The sequence below is a fragment of the Jatropha curcas genome, chromosome 1 (genome assembly GCF_041381405.1).
Source record: "Jatropha curcas cultivar XTBG-Jc1 chromosome 1, XTBG_Jcur_1.0, whole genome shotgun sequence".
NCBI classification, from domain to species: Eukaryota; Viridiplantae; Streptophyta; class Magnoliopsida; order Malpighiales; family Euphorbiaceae; genus Jatropha; species Jatropha curcas.
In genome coordinates, this window is record NC_143151.1 from 34,655,753 (window position 1) to 34,674,777 (window position 19,025).

Consider the following 19,025-nt stretch of genomic DNA (forward strand, 5'->3'; position numbering starts at 1 on the left):
ATTGCATATAAGTTAAACTAATTTTAACTCGATTGAAACAAAAGTTTGTGTAAAACTTAGCAGATTGTGTAGGTCAAAACAAATGAAGATGGACCCACAAGAATGTTTTTCATATGTTAAAGATGGCATTTTGGCAAATTCTTCTAGCTTATAGCTTACCTTTTGCTAAGAACAAGAGAGCATAGATAATTAATATGGCAGTGCATAAGAAAAGAAGAAACAAACAAACAAACTTTGCCGACATAAGTGTGTTCTGAAAGATCTTGAATTCAAGTCCTCTCGACTATAAGAGTTTCACCAATTTAGTGAGTGTAGTAAAAAAATATTATTCCGTTCGATGACCCTTCCAATGAATTGAAAAAAATGAAAAAGGGTTTGATTGGAAAGTAAAAACATTTTGGGTTTATGAAGAGAAGAGCCCATGTCTACTCTTCAACCCAATAACAATCAATACATTATCAACAAGCAGGCCATAAATAAACTAAGTTGCTGAAACTCATGAGTCATGAGCCAGCCCAAGGCAGAGCTTGAAGCCTTTTGTTGTATTCCATATGAACAACCTTGAGCAAATATTCCTTATTTAAAGCCCATGTAATTAGGCAAATCACCAAGATATGACCAAATCAGTTAAATTAAGGTTCTGGTTTCTAAGACTACTATTTTAGGCATTTGCATGTTTAAAGAAGAGCACAAGAGTAGTCTCATCTTTGACATTGGCAATGGTTTGGCATAGGAAATTATGTATTGTGTACTCTAGTCCAGGACATTGTTACGTTTACGGCAAACCTTTATTTATACGTATGGGCCAAAAAAGAAAAACATTAATTGAACGAAACATCAACATAACCAAACCAACAATCTCTACTTTGAACTTAAAAATCCATAAATAGAGGAGAGGAGAATCCAAAGACACTCTCTCTCTCTCTCTCTCTCTATATATATATATATATACATTCTTGATTCTTGTTTCTTGTTTCTTGTTTCTTGTGTGTCCTAATTATCAAAACAAAGAAAGAAAAGAAAACAAGATGGATATCTTGCGTCCTAAGTTTTTCTTCATTTTGTCAGTAGTCTTCTTGTTCGTGTTATTTCCTTGTCCTTCTTCTTCATATTCCTTGCCTTCAACCATCGTTAACTCCATAATCCAACACCATAATCATACAGGAATATCAAGTTTTCGAGTCTTGAACAGAAGAGCTTTGATTGCATGTCCATCTGAAAACCCTTATGCACAAATCAAAGTCACTTCATCGCTAAACTCTACTCATGTCTCAAATGAAGAATTTGTCACTGTAACTGTTACTGGAGTTTCCCATCCTTCAAGTGATCACTGGGTTGCCATGATCTCACCTTCTAACTCTGAGTACGTAAAACCAAAAAAAAAAAAAAAAAAAAAAAATGTTTTGTTATATAATTATAATTAACTATACATATAATGTATATGTGTGTGGAACGTGCAGCGTGAATAGCTGTCCTCTGAAGAAATTTGAATATGTACAGACTGGAGATCTTAGTGAGCTCCCTCTACTCTGCCACTATCCTGTTAAGGTATGCATTTTTTTTTTTTTAATGTTCTTTGTTTTGTGTATCATCACAAGTTATCCTATTCCTAATAAATGGCAATTCAATATCCTCATCTTCTTTTATGCCTAAAGTTGCCAACTTTTCATTTAATGCCTATTCATTCCACACTATTTAACTAAAAAAATATAGACCCACTATTATTCTAAGTAAAGCAATAAAAGCATTATGGGAATAGAAGCATTTAGGAAATGGCCTGTTGACATCAACAAACAAAACCTCTACGCAATTCAATAATTTGATTAGGGATGGAGACCTTTTGTCCTTGCTCTAATTAAATCATTCATCTTTCATCAAAAAGAATAATTATAATGTTATATTTATAAAAAAAAAAAATATTATTCCAATAATATATTTCATCAGGGAAAAATATTGCAATTAATTAAATAAATTCTTGTAGTAAAGAAAAGCTTAATCTGAGTTCTTGAATTTGCAGGCAGAATTTGTGAGCAATGATCCAAACTATCTAAAATGCAAGAAAAAGGAATGCAAAAATTACGATGACAAGAAATGTGCTGTGACAACTTGCAGTGGTACAATAAAGTTTCATGTGATCAATATCAGAACCGATATCCAGTTTGTGTTCTTTGCTGGTGGATTTGAAACTCCTTGCATTTTGGCCAAGTCTTCTCCCTTGAAATTTGCCAATCCAAACACTCCATTATATGGACATATTTCAAGCGCAGATTCTACAGCAACATCAGTAACCATTCTTTTCCTTTTTCTTTTTCTTCTTTCTTCACAAGTTGAAGCAAATATATATGTCGTTTTATACTTAAAGCTTCAGTTTTGGTGCAGATGAGAGTAACTTGGGTTAGTGGCAGCAAAGAACCTCAACATGTACAATATGCAGATGGAAAAGCAGTGCCATCCCAAGTTACAACATTTTCCGCGAAAGATATGTGCAGTAAGTTAATTCCTGCCCATTTTCCATTCTCATTTTTGCGGGTTTAAATATGTAGAGATTGATAATCTTGTAATATAGGTTCTGTCTTTCCAAGTCCGGCTAAGGATTTCGGGTGGCATGACCCTGGCTACATTCATTCTGCAGTAATGACTGGACTAAACCCTTCAAGCATCTTCACTTACAGATATGGAAGGTATCTGTCATGTTTGATGCTGTTTGCTTTTAGAGAAATTTATTAATTGACAGTGAACTGAGATTATAATAAATCTCTGGAATTCAGTGATTCAGTTGGGTGGAGTGAACAAATACAGTTTCGGACACCACCTGTTGGAGGATCAAATGAAGTTAGATTTCTTGCATTTGGAGATATGGGAAAAGCACCTCGAGATGCTTCTGTTGAACACTATATTCAGCCAGGATCCATGTCTGTGGTTGAAGCTATGATTGAAGAGGTAAAAAGTGGGAAAGTAGACTCAATCTTCCACATTGGAGATATAAGCTATGCAACAGGATTCTTAGTTGAGTGGGACTTTTTCCTTCACCTTATAGCCCCATTGGCCTCTAAAGTTTCATACATGACTGCAATAGGAAACCATGAGAGGTAATTATAGGCTTACACGAAGTCGTCTACTTGTTATCCCATTAATGTATACATTATATGCACTAGAATGTTTAATGTTGTGGCCAAATTAACCTGTCAATCCAGGGATTACATAGAAACAGGATCAAATTACATAACGCCAGACTCAGGTGGAGAATGTGGAGTTGCTTATGAAACCTATTTTCCAATGCCAACCCCAGCAAAGGATAAGCCGTGGTACTCCATTGAACAAGCAAGTGTTCACTTCTCTGTAATTTCAACCGAGCATGATTGGACTCCCAAATCTGAGCAGGTACTTTTTCTTCCACTTTGATTTTCTCTGCTGCTGCTGCTGCTTTATGCAATAACTGATCATATCACATACTACTTCAATTGTCAACAGTATCAATGGATGAGAAAGGACATGGCTTCAGTTGATCGAAAGAAAACGCCTTGGTTAGTCTTCGGAGGGTAAGTTGAGGAGATTTTTCTTTTTCTCTTTTTTTTTTTTTTTCAATTGTATATACACTTCAACCTCTCAAACTTTGACCATGAACTGCAGGCACAGACCCATGTACTCATCTGATATGTCAAGTGTGGATGGGAACTTTGTTGCTAACGTGGAGCCATTGTTGCTGGAGTATAAGGTTAGCTAGCTACTGCATCTGAATTGAATTAACTGGATGGTTCAAGTGTTTAATATTAGTAAGTGTACGTGTGTTTAGGTTGATCTGGTGCTGTTTGGTCATGTTCACAATTACGAGAGAAGCTGTTCTGTTTATAAAAACAAATGCATGGCAATGCCTGAGAAAGATGCAAGTGGGATTGACACTTACGATCACAACAGTTACAAAGCACCAGTGCATGCTATAATTGGCATGGCTGGCTTTACTTTGGATCATTTCTCTCCTATTGTAAGTTGATTATTCTCTTTTAAAATGCAGGACAAATCTATTGATCTTTTTATTAAGGAAACTTACTCCAATTTCATCCATGGTGGACAGGTTCCTGAATGGAGTTTGAAAAGGATATCTGAATTTGGGTTTGCAAGAGTTTTTGCATCTAAGGAGGAGCTCAAATTAGAGGTTAAATCTCAAGAAGCTTAATGCAAAACTTTCATTTGGTGTGCGCTTGTCTAACCCATTTCCCTTATTTGCAGTTAGTGAATTCAAATACAAGACAAGTTGAAGACACTTTCCGGATCATCAAGAAGCAAAATAGATAGGTTGTTCCTTCCTTTTTTCCTTTTTTTTTTTTTTTTTTTTTTTTTTTGAAATTTTCTAAATACATAGATTCAAACCTAAGACTATACTATACCCAAAGCCAAATGAATAAATAGTTATAGTTTTTTTGTTTACGTTGTATCTGCTAATTTTTTTTTTAAATAAAAAGAATGCCAAAAACGTAACTTGCAACCATGAAATACACATACTGCTGGTGCTATACATGTTCCTTTCCAAATAACAGTGTACGCAATCCTTATTTACATAGCAAAACAAAAAAAAACAGCAACAAATGAAGCAAATAGCATTTGCTTTTTCATGTCATGAGGAGAGTCAATGGTCATTTCCCCAAATCAATCGGAAGATATTCCTACTAGCAATGGCACTGACAGCATTGTTACTCTGCTTCCTAAGCATCTCCTCTTGGGCTCGAATATCCCCATCCTTTCAAAGTCAGATGACTGATGTTAGTGAGTAAAACAAGGAGAAAATTGGCATATAGAATCCATCAAGTCACAGCAAAAAGAACAAGAAAAATAATCAATGAAACCGTGCAAATCTTTAAATAGAAACATCAATTCAATCCACTTAACAGATACAGATCTCCATTGCACCACTAACCCAAGACCACTAGCATATACTGGCCAGAGATAAGGTTGGGTTTTCGTCTTAATTTTTATATCTCAGCAAGCTATATTCTAACAGTTAGATCATTCATCAGTTTCCAATAAATATAGTCTCCGGAAAGTAAATAATAACTCACAAGAAGAGAATAGGCACCAGCAAGAGAGATAAGTGTTGGATACAGATCTAAAACAGCAATGGCAATTTCCTCTGTTACTTGTGGGACCTGCAATCACAATTTCCAAGACAGGCAAAATAAATCACTTAACCCTACGAGCAATTAGGCGTACTATCAATTTTAAAACTCAAAAAGATATCCAAGAAATATGCCCATGCACTCCCACCTATCCATGAGAATATGTATTAAGGTATACAGTGAACAGTGAGCACCAAAGCCCAAAATTGGTTTTGGGGTGCAGATGACCCATAAATATGGTAAATTAGATTCTTTCACAGAAGTTAACAGAATGAACCCCAGGTAATAAAGCTGCTCGATCTACAGAAATGTCCGCACCTGCATGAGCTGAATGGCAAATACATCACTGACTGTCATTTTTTCCAGGTCTTGGCATCTTTGGATGAATTCATTAAAAGGAGGACAGACACCAGCATTTTTTGACTCATTTTCAGGGGGCTCCGACTGATAGTACTGAGTTATTGACTGAGTGAGATAGCCATATTTCTTGAGTGTATCACGCAAGCAACTTGTTCTCTGAACGTCAAATCCTTCTAGAATCTCTGTCGTAAAACAACTGCACAGGATTATAAACAATTGAAGTTAGAAACTGGTTAGCACACAACAGGCAAGGTGCATTCACATCTGGTATACACAACTAATTGTTCCAGACATTTTCTGTCAAAAAGATGGCATGAAAAACAATTGAAAATAAGGCAGAAACAGTCCCAGGACTTCAGATTAAAAATAAGTTCAACAAGGTTTACTCATTTGGACGACTTCTAGTCCTAGATAATAATGATTAAAAGACAAATTATAACATGTTGAAGGCTAGAAAAGCTTTAGATAGAAACCGAGGGAACAAAGGAATGTTTTAATTGTCAGGTATCCATAAGGATCAAAATATAATATGGAAATAGTATTAAACATCCTGTTCCGCGTGGACCAACATCACAGCCTAATCCATGATCATATCAAAAACCCACAAACATGATGTGATGTGGAGTTCATTATCAAAATATCCAGCTGCCATATAATCTGCAAGTAAAAGAACCTTATTCTACAAAAGATCAATGACTAACCATTGTCCTTTTCAAGGGTATAGTTGCAAGCCAATAGGGTTAATTACATATCTTGGTATAAAACATCCTAACCCAATTCAAAAGCTGTTATCTTGAATTATCATTCAAAACAATTGTTGTTTGATTTTATCACAATTAATCATTACCGGGAACCATAAAACGTCATGACACCATAAACCATCTGCCCAAAATATCAAATCAAAGATGTGACTGGTAGGAGGGAAAAAAAGCTTACGCTGTTTTGATGCTTTCAGCTGCTTCAGAGGAATTTGGATCACCTTCCACAAGATATATCAGCTTCTTAAGCCCGCATCTCTACGACATGCAAATTTGTGCTTGAATTGTCATTATGAAATATTATAACCCAAATCAACAAGTTAAGCCTAAGCAACTTATTGCCAATTTCAAGTACGTTTTAACTCAAAAATTGAGTTGCAATTGTTCAATAATCAACAATTGTCAAAATCAATATAAGCCTAAGCATGGCTCAAAAGGACCACTAGCCAAAACCCATACTTGGAACTTTCTTGCCATTTCAACATTGTGATTTGTAGCCAAAATAAAAAAGTGAAATGACAAAGATGTTGAAAAGATGAAACTCAAATTCCTAAATGGATTTACAGAAAAACTTCATAGAGCCTTTGACTGATCATGGACACAACAAATGAGAGGAATATAATGACTATCAACTACTAGAATTGCAAATGAAACATAAAGTAAGAATAATATATATCTATAATGCTATCAGAGATATGTATAGAGAGAGGGAGGTGGGTGCAAAAAACAACCAGAAGCCTCAGTTTCTGATCTTTATACCGGTGGTCCCTAATTGAAGAGCGCAAGTCATCAACTTTCTTCCTCTCAACAATAAAATCAAGCACATATTCACTGCCCAGATACTTGTGGCGAGCTATCCAGATGCCATCTCCAACAGGTAATCGCCTCACCTGAGGAATGGACATGTAAATTTCATGGTCAGTCATATCATATTGATCATTAATAAAACATTTCCATTGCTACAACAAAGGCAGCTGCACCAAAATCAGAAAGAGAAGCCTTGATACTTCAAAAGACTAGGGATCCAATGGCAGAGACACAAATTAGAAGCAGAAAAGAAGTTCCAACAGAGAAGTAGACCAGTCTCAGTTTCATTAAAAAGGCATATTCAGAAATACAAAGGCTAAAAATTCAGTTGTGCAGTCCTCTTATAACATTTTGAGGTCAGATCAAGCATAAAGGACAAATGAGAAAAAAATTTCTGAACAAATGGCAACAGCATTGATCATGTTTCTATTTGTGAAATCACTCTGATTTACAAAAGTCATGGTGCTCTTACATCTACCTTAATATACGATGCTATTCTAACAAAAGGCTAATCCTTATTTCAAAATTCTGAATTGAAAATAATGCAAAATTTTTTAAGAAAGTTTCAGTGAACTGAATCACAAAGCAACAAAATTCATTCAACCACCGATTAACAAATAATTTTAGATACCCAACTGGTGCTATGTTCCCTAGCTAGTTTTCCATAGTAACCTTCAAACCAAAACCCATTCAAAATCTGATTCGGACATAAAATATAGGTAGCTCTCACCAAGCTTCCAAAGGGGGAAAAGAAGTTAAAAAGATCAAACAAGCTTACCACTATTTTAATTTTATGTTCTTTGCAAATGTTCTCAATAAGTTTACTATATTTTGACCTGTAAACCATAAAAACATGAAAATGATAAGTCAATGAACCCAAAAGTTTAACAGCAATGTAATTACACCATCTAGATTATGTCACTAAAAAATAGCCTAAAAGAAAATTCATGCAAACAAAAAGAGAGAGTCAAAGTTTATCATAGCGAAACAGCAGGTATAACAATACATTCTTGTGTCACTACCTAATAAGTTGTGCAATAGCCATGTTGCAACAAAAAAAAAAAAGAGATCACACCCTTATATGTTTTTCGTGGAAAATTGAATGATTTGAAATCCAATGCTAGGCCGTAAAAAAGATATGCCCAAGCTAAGCAAGTTTCCAAATACCAACCCCCGAACGGCAAATTGTTCTCTGTCATCCAAAATCAGGATCACTTCATACATATCCTCAAATCTTTCGCCTAAGCTCAGTGGTGGCTTACTTAAAACTTTCACGTTTGCTTCCAGTCCATCCAAACTTGTCTTTTTCACGGGATAACCCTACAGGATGACAGGAAGTAACTTAATATATATTATAAATTATATAAAGTTACCAAAAGTTAATTAACAAAGCAGTACTTTTCTAAATGAAGAAACAAAATTGTATGGTACTAATGAATAAGTATTCAATACAAATGCATACATACGGATGAGGAGCAAGCTCTCAAGGTAAATGCATCAGTTGTGGAGCAGACAGAATAGAAATTTGGAATGTTTCCACCACCACAAGTCAAATCTATCTGAACACTCTCGATGTCAACATCTACTTGAAGTGAACAATCAGAAAGGTTAAGAAAATTTTCCAAAGGGATGACCAAATAATTGAGGGATTAATACCATGTAAAAGGTCAGGTTCCTACCATTTGTAAATGCATAAGATGTTGATGTCGCTTGACAATCCTTTCTTAAATTTTGAGGATCTGAATGGAGACCATATACTTGATCTTCTCGAAGACGACACAAGGCTGCGGGCCAGAGTGATGAAATCTCCTTGTTTTGGGAAGTTTCTGAAACTTCAGCAAAAGCATTAAGAACTTGTTCCTTAGAGTATCCCAAGCGCATAAACTACAGAACATTAAGTCCAAGAAAGAGTCAAGAGCAGAATCTTTAGAAATAATATAGCAGCCAAAATAAAATAAAAATCATGTGCTATGCATAAGAAAGAATCAAAGGCAGAATCTTCACTAAAAGTACACCCTTTAGTTTAAGAAGCAATGATATTCATAGTAAGAGAGACTGCATTTGAAGAAATATATGAACAATTACTTCTCCCAAAAGTTCAAGGATAGAAGAGGAGGTGATGGATTTCATACTATCAATCAATAACCCTTCACCCTAGACTAGGAAACAAAAAAAGAATAAATTATATATTCAAAATATCAGACCCTTTCAAGAGATTCAAGAGGAACATCAATTCGTTTTGTCTGACTGCTTAAACCAGTAGTCAAAGATGTTACTGGTCTAGTTGAATCAGCGCGAGCAGATTCAGAATCTGACTCATTGTTCATATCTGTAGCAGAAGAATCCTCCACATTAGCTGAACACTCTTTAGGATCCAACAAACAAGATCTCATGAGACATTCACGAGCTGCTTCCTGGCCTTCCTCAGTCAGCATATACCTAAAAATAGCACACTCACATTTCTTTAATGATGAAAAATCAAATAAACAATCTTAGATAGTCCCTGCAATATTAGCTTTGAAGAAGCTAAGCAGGACTAGAAGCCAAGAGAGCATTGTGTGCTACTGTGCTAAAGCACAAATAAACAAGTAATTAAGTGTATGTTTTCTAATAGGGATGCAATTTATTTCCAAAGGAAGAATTCGAAGCACAAAAATAGAAGTGAGCATTTAGCTTATGAACTCAAAACATGGATAAAAGTATAATGCAAATTCCAAAAGGCTGCTTTTGTATTTGTCAGAAAGTATTATAGAAGTCCTTTACATATTGAAGCACAACAATCAGGCATGTGCAACAATCAACGACACATTAAAATACGTTGTGATCATTACAATTTAAGAGAAAATTATGAAGCACAATCTTGAATGACAAGTATATCAACAAAAAGCACAAGCTTTTAGTGCTTTGACTATGTTTAGGAGGACACATGTCATTTTAAAGAGAAAAGGAACTTCTCCATGACAATTCATGCTTTGCGCCTTAAAAACAACCAAGGCAAATTTTTGACAATAATTCATTAACATTCTCATAATTTCAATTTGAAACACCCCTCATGAATTGCTAGGAGGGAAAAGGCTAAACCCAAGAAGGAAAAGAAAACCAAATAGACCATATAAAAGAGATTATTGTGGAAATGTGCAAAAGAAAGCGTACTTTGCTGGGCAACTCGATTTAACAACTAATCCTTTGGTTATCAATGTCTTCATGCAACTCCACCCACTATACCAGTCCCTAGGAGAACTTCCAAATTGTCCAGGTTTCCCTTTTCCATTTTCCGGCCTAGGAATGTACAAACCCAGTTCAGAAGCCATCAATCTAATTCCATAAGAGATTCAAAAAATCAATGAGGGTGTTTCAAAATACTATTAAAACCATACACAATAGGAGCCCGAGATAGCCCACTTGCTTCAGCTGCATCAATAAGCTCCTGTTTACGCATAAATTCATTGCCATTTGAAGTCCCCCTATTTTCAGGATATATTCAACTCATTCTTTAGAAACATTAAAAGGAAAAAAAAAAGAACTATAAAAATCTCAAGTAAAAGAGATGCTTAGCTACCTGTAAAGGGTAATCAGTAATGCATATGCCACAGAATTCTTTTGTGGCACATAACGTTTTGCTCCTTTGGTTCTCTTAGCTAAACAACAAAAATGGTATGATTAGGAAAATCAAAATGTTATGTAAAACAATACATAACCAAGGAACTCCAATGTGATTAATACATACCCTTTTTGGTCAAATCTTCTGGTTCAGAAATTCCTGAACCACTATTGAAAAACTCTTGCATTAGCTTCAAAATCCATTTACCCACACCCCTGTTCCATGGATAGAACCAAAATTTTCTAGAATAAGAAATCTAAGGGAGCAAAAGAAAAACAGAATACACTAAATTTGGGTCACAAAATGAACAGAACTATTTGAATTTTGTTTCGTATATGAACAAATAATTCAATGTAATATTTCCTTTTTAAGATTGACAAATAACTTTATTGATATCCTCAACCATATTTCTCCCTCTAGCACACATCCACCCACTCCCCGCAGTTGTCATATTAAACACACTCTTTCACCAGGTATGATATGCCTAGGAATTAAATTATCTAGGAACTCTAGAACGTATACAGGAACAGTTATTAAAACACAAAGGAACTGATATAGTTGAATAAATGCATACAACTATGCGTTCTTTATTTACGAAATTTTCTATCTCCTCGCAAGATGCATTGCCAAAAATTATCAAGACCCTTACTTTCCCGGGTAATAACCACCACTTGCAAGAAACAAACAAATCAAAACACAGAAAGAGTCCATCTTGTTTCAGAAAGATAATGCTATAATCCTACTGTGCAGCAATATAAACGCACATTCATGATATGATAGAGGTCACATTTTGACGATGCATTTCAAAATAGATACCCAATTCCCGCCAACTTAAATACAACCTGAAATACTAAAGTTCTGAACTTTACCCCAAGAAGATGCAAATTGTCTGAAAAAAAAAAAAAAAAAAAAAAAAGAGAGACCATAAACATACTTGATCTGAGATAATTCTTTAAGTGTTTTGATTGGAGTCTTTGAGGTACACACACTGTTGTAAGCCTTAGATAGAGTCATGTCAATGTTCTCTGATATCCCTTTGGGCTTCTGTGCCAACTCTTGCCTCTTTTGCAGCATGTAGGACGCCAGTTCTTCGTTTTCGGGGCATATTACTCGTTTCTGATTCTGCATCTGGGCGGATTGAAATCTCTGGGTTTACAGACTTTATCAAAGAAATGGGAGTATTCGATTTGGGGAGAAAGAATGATCGCGCCAGGTTTTTTCTGAGTCGGGTGCAGTTTGAAATTGCTCTCTCGATATGGACCGGGCCTCATTTGGGCCGGTTCTTATTTTGAGGGGCCATTTAAAACCTCGTACATTTTTAATTCGAATGAATTTACGATTTTGTCCTACTATCTAAACATTTAAAACTCACAAACATTATTGCCTTTTTGTAATTTACTTCTTAGGCAATTGTACCAACCATATTCAAATTCACTTCCTAATAAATAATTTCCTTTGAAAATATAACATTTTGAAACAAACAAGCCCTTAGACATATGCATGCGATATGCTGCCAAAAATAAGACAGCAAAGTTCACGTTTGTGCTTCCTAGCTGTCTCTCAAGTATACGTTTCAAACAACGTAGTAAACAACAAAAAAAGAAGAAGATGGAAGCGTTTTGTCACATGCAAATCATTTCAAGAAGGTAAATCCTCATTCAAGATCAAAAGTTCTCCTCTATATATAATAACCCAGTTACCTTAATTACTTATGCAAATCACTCAAGAAACTAGTAATTAAACCAGATGGCGCCATTCGTGAATATGAAGTTGATGACGATGATGATTCTTGCATTTCTGATTACTTGCAATGACAGTGTAGTCTTTGGACAAGCATGCCAAGGTGACCTTCAAGGTCTCATAACAGAATGTGCAATGTACGTTCAAAAGGTTGGTCCAAAAAGGGATCCATCTCCAGGGTGTTGCAATGTGATCAAGTCAGTTGATATTCCATGCGCATGCAACTATATCTCCAAGGAGATTGAAGAAGCCCTTGACATGGATAAGGTCGTTCACGTTGCTGATTTCTGCGGCAAACCACTTCCTCATGGCATGAAATGTGGAAGTCAGTACTCACTATTACTCTTCTTCTCCATTACTTACATATAAATATGGATCAAAATCTAACTTTTTTTTATCTAAATTGCAGGTTATACAGTCCCCTGAATATTGGTTGCAACGAAAGAGCCTATAGTGCTTATAATATGATTATGCCGAGCTATTTTATGTTTTCTAGCGATTGCTTGTGAAACTAAAATGAATGAAAATCTGTAGCTATTTTCTCTAAATCGCTGTATTTTCATCATGCACATGACACTAGTATAACGGATATATCCGATTCAAACTGAAATTCGAATGAAATCTTCACGTAGAAACTGATCATGCATGCTAAGATATAGCCTGGCGGTAAAAAAAAATATGTCCTTTGACCAGTAGTCGTTGCTGAGTGCCAACGACAAAATTTTATTACGTCGTGTCGTTCGGCCGCTTTACCAAATGCGTCATTTAATCGCCTAAAATTAAAATATCTCTCTCTTCAATCAAACGTACAAAACTAACGAATCAGAGCCACGGCGCCGGACAATCCAACAATTTTTCTCCTTCTACGACATCGTTTTTATTCTATGTGCGATATATTACTTTTTGCCCGATAAACTCTTGAGGAGGTATTAAACCCATCAAAAGACTAAAAAATATCTCCACCACCATCGAACTCTAGCCGTCGGATGAGCGCCAATCCCTCTAGACCGTCGATTGTGTTCCACTATCTAATCCATTATCCAGTCTCGAACGTTCTTTAATTACCACGTGTCCATACGGGTCGCTGACATACCGGCTTTTACCCGTTATAGAAAAAAACAAGGGAAAATATCAAGTCCAAGTCATCCTACATCTCAGGTTCGGACACCCGAAGCAACCAGGTTTGGATTACCCTTTCTCTCTCCTTATCCATCTTCCACTATATCACCTGCAATTTTTTAGATTCTGCAATCAACCCGCACTGACAATCCATAATCAGCAAGCATAGCGCTTTTCTTCAGATCGGACGGTAGACATCGACGCTGGTCTTCTCATTTCTAACATTCTAATTTTTATTTTTTTTGTTTTACAATTTCATCAAATTTGTCGCAGGTTATTGTATTGATTGTTGAAAAAGGCGATGGCTTTGGTAGCAGGACAGAGATCAACACTGAATCCAAATGCTCCGCTCTTCATTCCGGCCGTGTACCGTCAAGTGGAGGATTTTTCTCCGCAGTGGTGGGAACTGGTGACAACTTCGACATGGTTTCGTGACTACTGGCTGAGCGAACATCCGGAGGGGAGTTTCGACGGCAGCGCTGGTGGTGGCGACGGCGGGTTCGATGATTGCGTTGAGGATTTCTTACCGGAGAGATTGGACGTGGGTTTTGATGAGGAATATGGGAACCTAGAAGCTCAGTTTGAGGAGCTGATCATGTTGACCGAATATGCAGAGAAAACGCAGCAGCTTGGCAATGGTATTATGATCTATGTTCTTTAGTCTGAATTAAAGGAAAGATCTAAACTTTAACAATTATGCTAATTGAATATAATTATTAAAGAAGGCATGTGATTGCAATGGGTTTTTCATTTTTGTTCAGAGCTGATCATGTTGATCAAAGATGAAGTGAAAAGGCAGCAGCTTGTCAATGGTAGTATGATCTATGTTCTTTAGTCTGAATTAAAGGAAAGATCTAAACTTTAACTTTAACAATTATGCTAATTGAATATAATTATTAAAGAAGGCATGCGATTGCAAAGGGTTTTTCATTTTTGTTCAGGATTAATGATAATTTCTTGTTGAACGTGGGATTAATGATGGCTGGTTTGATGAACTTGTTAATTAGGTGTTCAAATGGATGTGAAAGGTATACTGAAGGATCTGAGTGTACCAAAATATGGCAAAGAAAGGAGTATAAAGTCTCCGGGGAAGGCATCGAAGCACCAAATGAAGGCTGGCCACAATTTGAGCCCCAAGTCTGCTGCTCCACGACGCATTCACCAAATTCACCAGCCCCGTTGAAGTGGAAAAATTATTGTGTGACTTATGGTTAATAAAAGAGGGATCTTTGAAGTTGCACTTGAATAGTTGCAACATCACTGACACTAGTTTAGTTGAACTGCCTCTTCTTTTGTACATACCATCTTAAAGTTTGCAGGTCTTTTGTATGTTATGTGATGTTTGATCATGTTAATGCAATGTACTTTGTACTTTCTTGGTGTAATAGAAATAATGGAAATTGCCTCCTTTTGTGGGTTTATGAGCAGTTCAATCACGAGAATAATCGGTACAAACATTTCTTCATAGAGAGTAAAAGTGTAAAGACATTTTCATGTTGTTGAATAAAGAATCGGATTCTGGTAGTTCATAGTAATACCTGCAAGAGCCAAAAATAACAAGAAAAGCCACAAATCCATTCACCAAAATAGTTTGGGAGGATCCAAGTTCAGTGAGCAATCTTGTAGAAACTTGGTTTGATTTTGGTAATATTATCCTTATTTCTAGAACATGGAATGACCCAAGGGCCAAAAATCGTTGGCCCAAAGGTGATCCTTGGTCCAACACTACCTGTGAGATTGTTTTTCATGGAAGTCTGTATCCACGATATATGAAAAACAAAACAGCAAACTTCAAGAACAAACTACAATTATAATTTAAGAATTTGGTTTCTCAATAACATTGCTTAGTGAATGATCGATGTTTTGTGAAACCACCCGATCGACATCAATGCAAAAGAAAACAAAAGCAGAAGATGTTGCATTGTATTATATAGCATGAACAGTCTTTAAGCAAGGAAATTAGAAAGAACAAAACCAGAAGGAATTTCTGTCTCTTTTTCTTAATTCTTTTTTTGGAGAGGAAACAGAACTAAGGAGCGTTCTTGATCCGACTAACCAACATTTCACCGACCTAACAGCGAAGATTTGGACTGCAAATGTATATTTTATTTTGCTTAGCCCTTCCTGCGGCCTGCATGTTGGGAGGCTTTTTCGGTTTTTTCCCCTCAGATTATTGTTTATTATTACTTTTTCACTTGTATTCAATTATATTAGCCTTAGCCTCCTCTATAGAAAGTCAAAAGATGTCTCGAACATTTTTCCAGTTAAAAAAAAAAAAATAAAAAAAAAAGAAAGAATCGTTTAACCATAAACTAAATACATATAATCTTGCTTTTGCTCGTAAACTTCTGCGACATTGTCATGAGGGAGCCAGTTGCTTTGCTATTAATTAATTTCCAAGATAAACATATGATAATGACCGACCACTTTTAGGAGATTAATTAACAAAAAAGATTAATCTTGATTTGGTAGTGATGTCCAGTATTAAAGTTAAAGCTTAGGTGAGAGCTTTAATAGAAGTCATCAACATATAAAATATACATATTTCCTTTTTTCACAATTTCCATGAAAGCAGGCACAAGCAGAAAGATTGTGCATGGTGCAATTTATGCAAAGCTAAATAGCTAATGGTAGTGTTCAAATATAACATGTTTGACCAATACAAATCATGTGTTAAGTTCTTCAAATGCTGGGATGGTTTGGGAGTTATTTAAGGGGAAAAAAAAGCAAATGGAGGGTCTTTAAGTGACACAGTCAATGCTGTACGGTCCAAAATGAGATTGGTCATAAAAAAAAAATAGCCATTAGCTCAATAAATGACATCCTTCTTGTAACATCTTTCCCCAAATTTCAGTAATTTTGTCCTTTTTTTAAAAAAAAAAATTGTGATTAGTATTCAAAATTTACATGGGAAGATAAGTATAGTACTAATAGTTGATTAGGTGGCTCAATTTATTAAAAAAATATTACTAATATAAATGCCGTGATTACAAAGACACCGTTGCCTCGATGTGTCATGACATCCTTAGTCAACACCACACGTAGAAATTTTTGTTTGGTGGTCCCCTTATTAGTAATAAACCACTTCTTTTCGATTTTCATGATCAAACTAACAGTAATATAAGTTCCAAAGTAGCCGTTAGACCTCTCCTCATTCCATTTAAACACTCACCAAATCAAGGAATCTCCTTTCCATCAAGAAATCTCTGTCTTCTCCCTTTATATATACGCAAAGTTCCAAACCCATCTCTGCTCTTTCCTGTCAAACTAAAACACACTCTTTTATGATCAGAAAATCAAGATTTGGCTAATACCATGAATCCTATTATATCAAAAACCAGTCCTTCTACTCCTTTATTATTTGCAGCAGCCGATAGTATAAGCGTTAGCAACAGCAGCAGCAGTAGCAGCAGTGAGGTTAGCGATGATAGCCCGCCATCATCCTTCCGTTTTGAGCTCCAAGATGTTAATTATCATTGTCCAACCAAATCTTTATCTGGGTCTTACTCGTATCGGTCTCTTGCAGTATTATCCGACCATATAGGATCAGTTTCTTGCTTGGCTTTGTGTGGTGAATTTATTTTAAGTGCCTCGCAAGGGAAGGATATTATAGTTTGGCAGCAGCCTGATTTAAGGCAATTTACAAAGTTTGGTCAAGGAGATGGCTCTGTTAAGGCACTTGTAACAGTTGGTAATAAAGTCTTTACGGCCCATCAAGATAGTAGAATTAGAGTATGGAAGGTGTCAAGAAGCTCGGAGAATGTTTTTAGGCTTGTTGATACTCTGCCTACTACAAAAGACTATTTAGGGAAATTCATGAAACAGAGTAATTACGTCCAAACTAGAAGGCATCATAAGAAATTATGGATAGAGCATGCAGATAGTATTTCTTGTTTAACAGTTTGTAATGGATTGATCTATTCGGGTTCTTGGGATAAAACTCTTAAGGTATGGAGAATATCAGATTTGAAGTGTCTGGAGTCAATTAAGGCTCATGATGATGCAATAAATGGGTTGGTGGCTTGTAAAGGGACAGTTTATTCAGCATCTGCAGATGGAAAGATTAAAGCTTGGGGAAAAGAAGGGAAAACCTCTCATTCTTTGAAAGGGATTTTGGAGGGTCATAAGGATGTTTCTTTTAATTCAGTTATTGTCTCAGAAGATGGGAAATGGGTTTATGGAGGAGGGTCAGATGGGTTTGTGATGGGATGGGAAGGAAGTAGTGACTTTCTGAGTTGGAAATTAGTATCTGAAACAAAAGCACACCAAATGGCTGTTTTGTGTATGTGTTTGATGGGGGAGTTGTTTTTGTGTAGTGGGTCAGCTGATAAGAGTATTGGCATATGGAAAAGAGAGGCTTATGGTAAGCTTTGTAAATTTGGGGTCATAAGTGGTCATGAAGGACCAGTCAAGTGCTTGCAAGCATCACCTAATAGTGTTGGTGGTGGTTTCTTGCTCTATAGTGGTGGTCTTGACAAGAGTTTAAGAGTTTGGTGGGTGCCTAAACATTCTAATAAGCTGCAAGAAGACCACTCTGCAGAGCAGTACAGAGGAAAAGTCCATTAATTTGTTTTAGCAAGATTTTTTTCAAGGTTTTAAAGATGAAGCACTGATTCCCCTTTTTTATGTGCTTTTAGTGCTTCCATTTGATCTTCTAATTAGGTTGTGTAATAGTTTTTGATTAAGATTCAAGTGTGTGGAGAATACAGGCAAAGCAAAACTGAAGAGTTTTTGAGATTTTCTTCTTCTTTTTCTTTTTTCCCAGATTTTAATTGATTTGTTGTTGTTGTATTGTCTTTAGAGCTTGAGGTTTTGGTGTAAAATAGTATATAGGGAAAGAAAAATTGAGGTATACAATGAATAGAGTGGTGTGAATTATTTTTTCCATCTTGTGCTTTTTTACATTTCTCATAACTGTAATGTTTTCGCTGAGAATAAAACAATCAATGAAATAACTTTTGTCCTTTAGCATTTACATGATTGACTTGCATACAGCTTAGGGTTTTATAATTCATAATTGGAATCTGTCTTTCTTGGTTGAAGACAAAGATTAAGCATAATGTGGAGTTAGTATTCCTGTCTGGAATCTGTTATTTTTTAATGACAAGGTGAACTTAATTAAAGAAAAACATGGTATTGCTTCATATGGACCTGACATTAATACCCCACCAATTTAAAATCTTTACCAACCAAAAAGAAGAAGAATCATATTGAGTTTCTTTTGATTATGCCAGGGTCTCTGTTCTTCGGTTATCAAATTTGCTTTATTCATTTTTCCACTCTGTTCTTTCCATTTATTCTTGATTAACCAAATAAGCAGTAAAAAGAGTACCTTAATGCAATTGGCTAACAGGTTGGCGGTTTGGAAAATGCTAATTCTTATTCTCCACTTCTATTCTCTATAAATATAATATTTGAGATTTCAAATATTCTTATTCTTATAATTTTATGTGTCAGAATTCAAATCTTATTTGATTTAGTGTTCTAAATAATATTCTACAAGTGTTGGTTTAAATAGATAAAAAAAGA

General features: G+C 35.6%; 5 protein-coding genes across 8 annotated transcripts; 4 read left to right on the top strand and 1 right to left on the bottom strand.

Annotated features, from left to right (window-relative positions):
- Positions 1-947: 947 nt before the first annotated feature.
- Positions 948-4,735, top strand: LOC105631636 (putative inactive purple acid phosphatase 27). Its single transcript, XM_012213816.4, has 12 exons — positions 948-1,363; positions 1,461-1,548; positions 2,018-2,284; positions 2,380-2,488; positions 2,567-2,681; positions 2,769-3,089; positions 3,195-3,381; positions 3,472-3,539; positions 3,631-3,715; positions 3,794-3,982; positions 4,073-4,153; positions 4,228-4,735. The coding sequence occupies exons 1-12, from the start codon at positions 1,029-1,031 to the stop codon at positions 4,291-4,293; spliced, it is 1,911 nt and encodes a 636-aa protein (XP_012069206.1). The 5' UTR covers positions 948-1,028; the 3' UTR covers positions 4,294-4,735.
- MUS81 (Restriction endonuclease, type II-like superfamily protein) lies at positions 4,596-11,893 on the bottom strand. Of its 2 annotated transcripts, XM_089726390.1 has the most exons (15): positions 11,572-11,892; positions 10,764-10,852; positions 10,596-10,674; positions 10,414-10,500; positions 10,190-10,315; positions 9,241-9,475; positions 8,716-8,920; positions 8,503-8,618; positions 8,208-8,356; positions 7,815-7,872; positions 6,961-7,119; positions 6,408-6,487; positions 5,430-5,667; positions 5,055-5,141; positions 4,596-4,735 (listed from the first exon to the last, which is right to left on the bottom strand). In XM_089726390.1, exons 1-15 carry the CDS (start codon positions 11,763-11,765, stop codon positions 4,625-4,627), a joined length of 2,013 nt encoding a protein of 670 aa, XP_089582516.1. In that variant the 5' UTR covers positions 11,766-11,892; the 3' UTR covers positions 4,596-4,624. The 2 variants fall into 2 exon arrangements, with proteins under 2 accessions (XP_089582516.1, XP_089582518.1); XM_089726392.1 differs by lacking the exons at positions 10,190-10,315; positions 10,414-10,500; positions 10,596-10,674; positions 10,764-10,852 and having other exon boundaries at positions 11,572-11,893.
- A 436-nt stretch (positions 11,894-12,329) lies between these two features.
- On the top strand, positions 12,330-12,925 carry LOC149499437 (Bifunctional inhibitor/lipid-transfer protein/seed storage 2S albumin superfamily protein). Its single transcript, XM_089716339.1, has 2 exons — positions 12,330-12,702; positions 12,787-12,925. The coding sequence occupies exons 1-2, from the start codon at positions 12,384-12,386 to the stop codon at positions 12,801-12,803; spliced, it is 336 nt and encodes a 111-aa protein (XP_089572465.1). The 5' UTR covers positions 12,330-12,383; the 3' UTR covers positions 12,804-12,925.
- A 604-nt stretch (positions 12,926-13,529) lies between these two features.
- On the top strand, positions 13,530-14,917 carry LOC149499438 (protein EARLY RESPONSIVE TO DEHYDRATION 15-like). 3 transcript variants are annotated; one of them, XM_089716327.1, is made up of 4 exons: positions 13,530-13,686; positions 13,770-14,134; positions 14,258-14,311; positions 14,504-14,917. In XM_089716327.1, the coding sequence occupies exons 2-4, from the start codon at positions 13,798-13,800 to the stop codon at positions 14,677-14,679; spliced, it is 567 nt and encodes a 188-aa protein (XP_089572453.1). In that variant the 5' UTR covers positions 13,530-13,686; positions 13,770-13,797; the 3' UTR covers positions 14,680-14,917. The 3 variants fall into 3 exon arrangements, with proteins under 3 accessions (XP_089572453.1, XP_089572456.1, XP_089572458.1); XM_089716330.1 differs by having other exon boundaries at positions 14,258-14,308; XM_089716332.1 differs by lacking the exon at positions 14,258-14,311.
- A 1,867-nt stretch (positions 14,918-16,784) lies between these two features.
- On the top strand, positions 16,785-18,383 carry LOC149499439 (Transducin/WD40 repeat-like superfamily protein). The gene is given in 2 exon segments (XM_089723273.1): positions 16,785-18,023; positions 18,025-18,383. Coding segments are annotated over 2 exon segments (1,260 nt in total). The 5' UTR covers positions 16,785-16,811; the 3' UTR covers positions 18,073-18,383.
- The last annotated feature ends 642 nt before the right edge of the window (positions 18,384-19,025 follow it).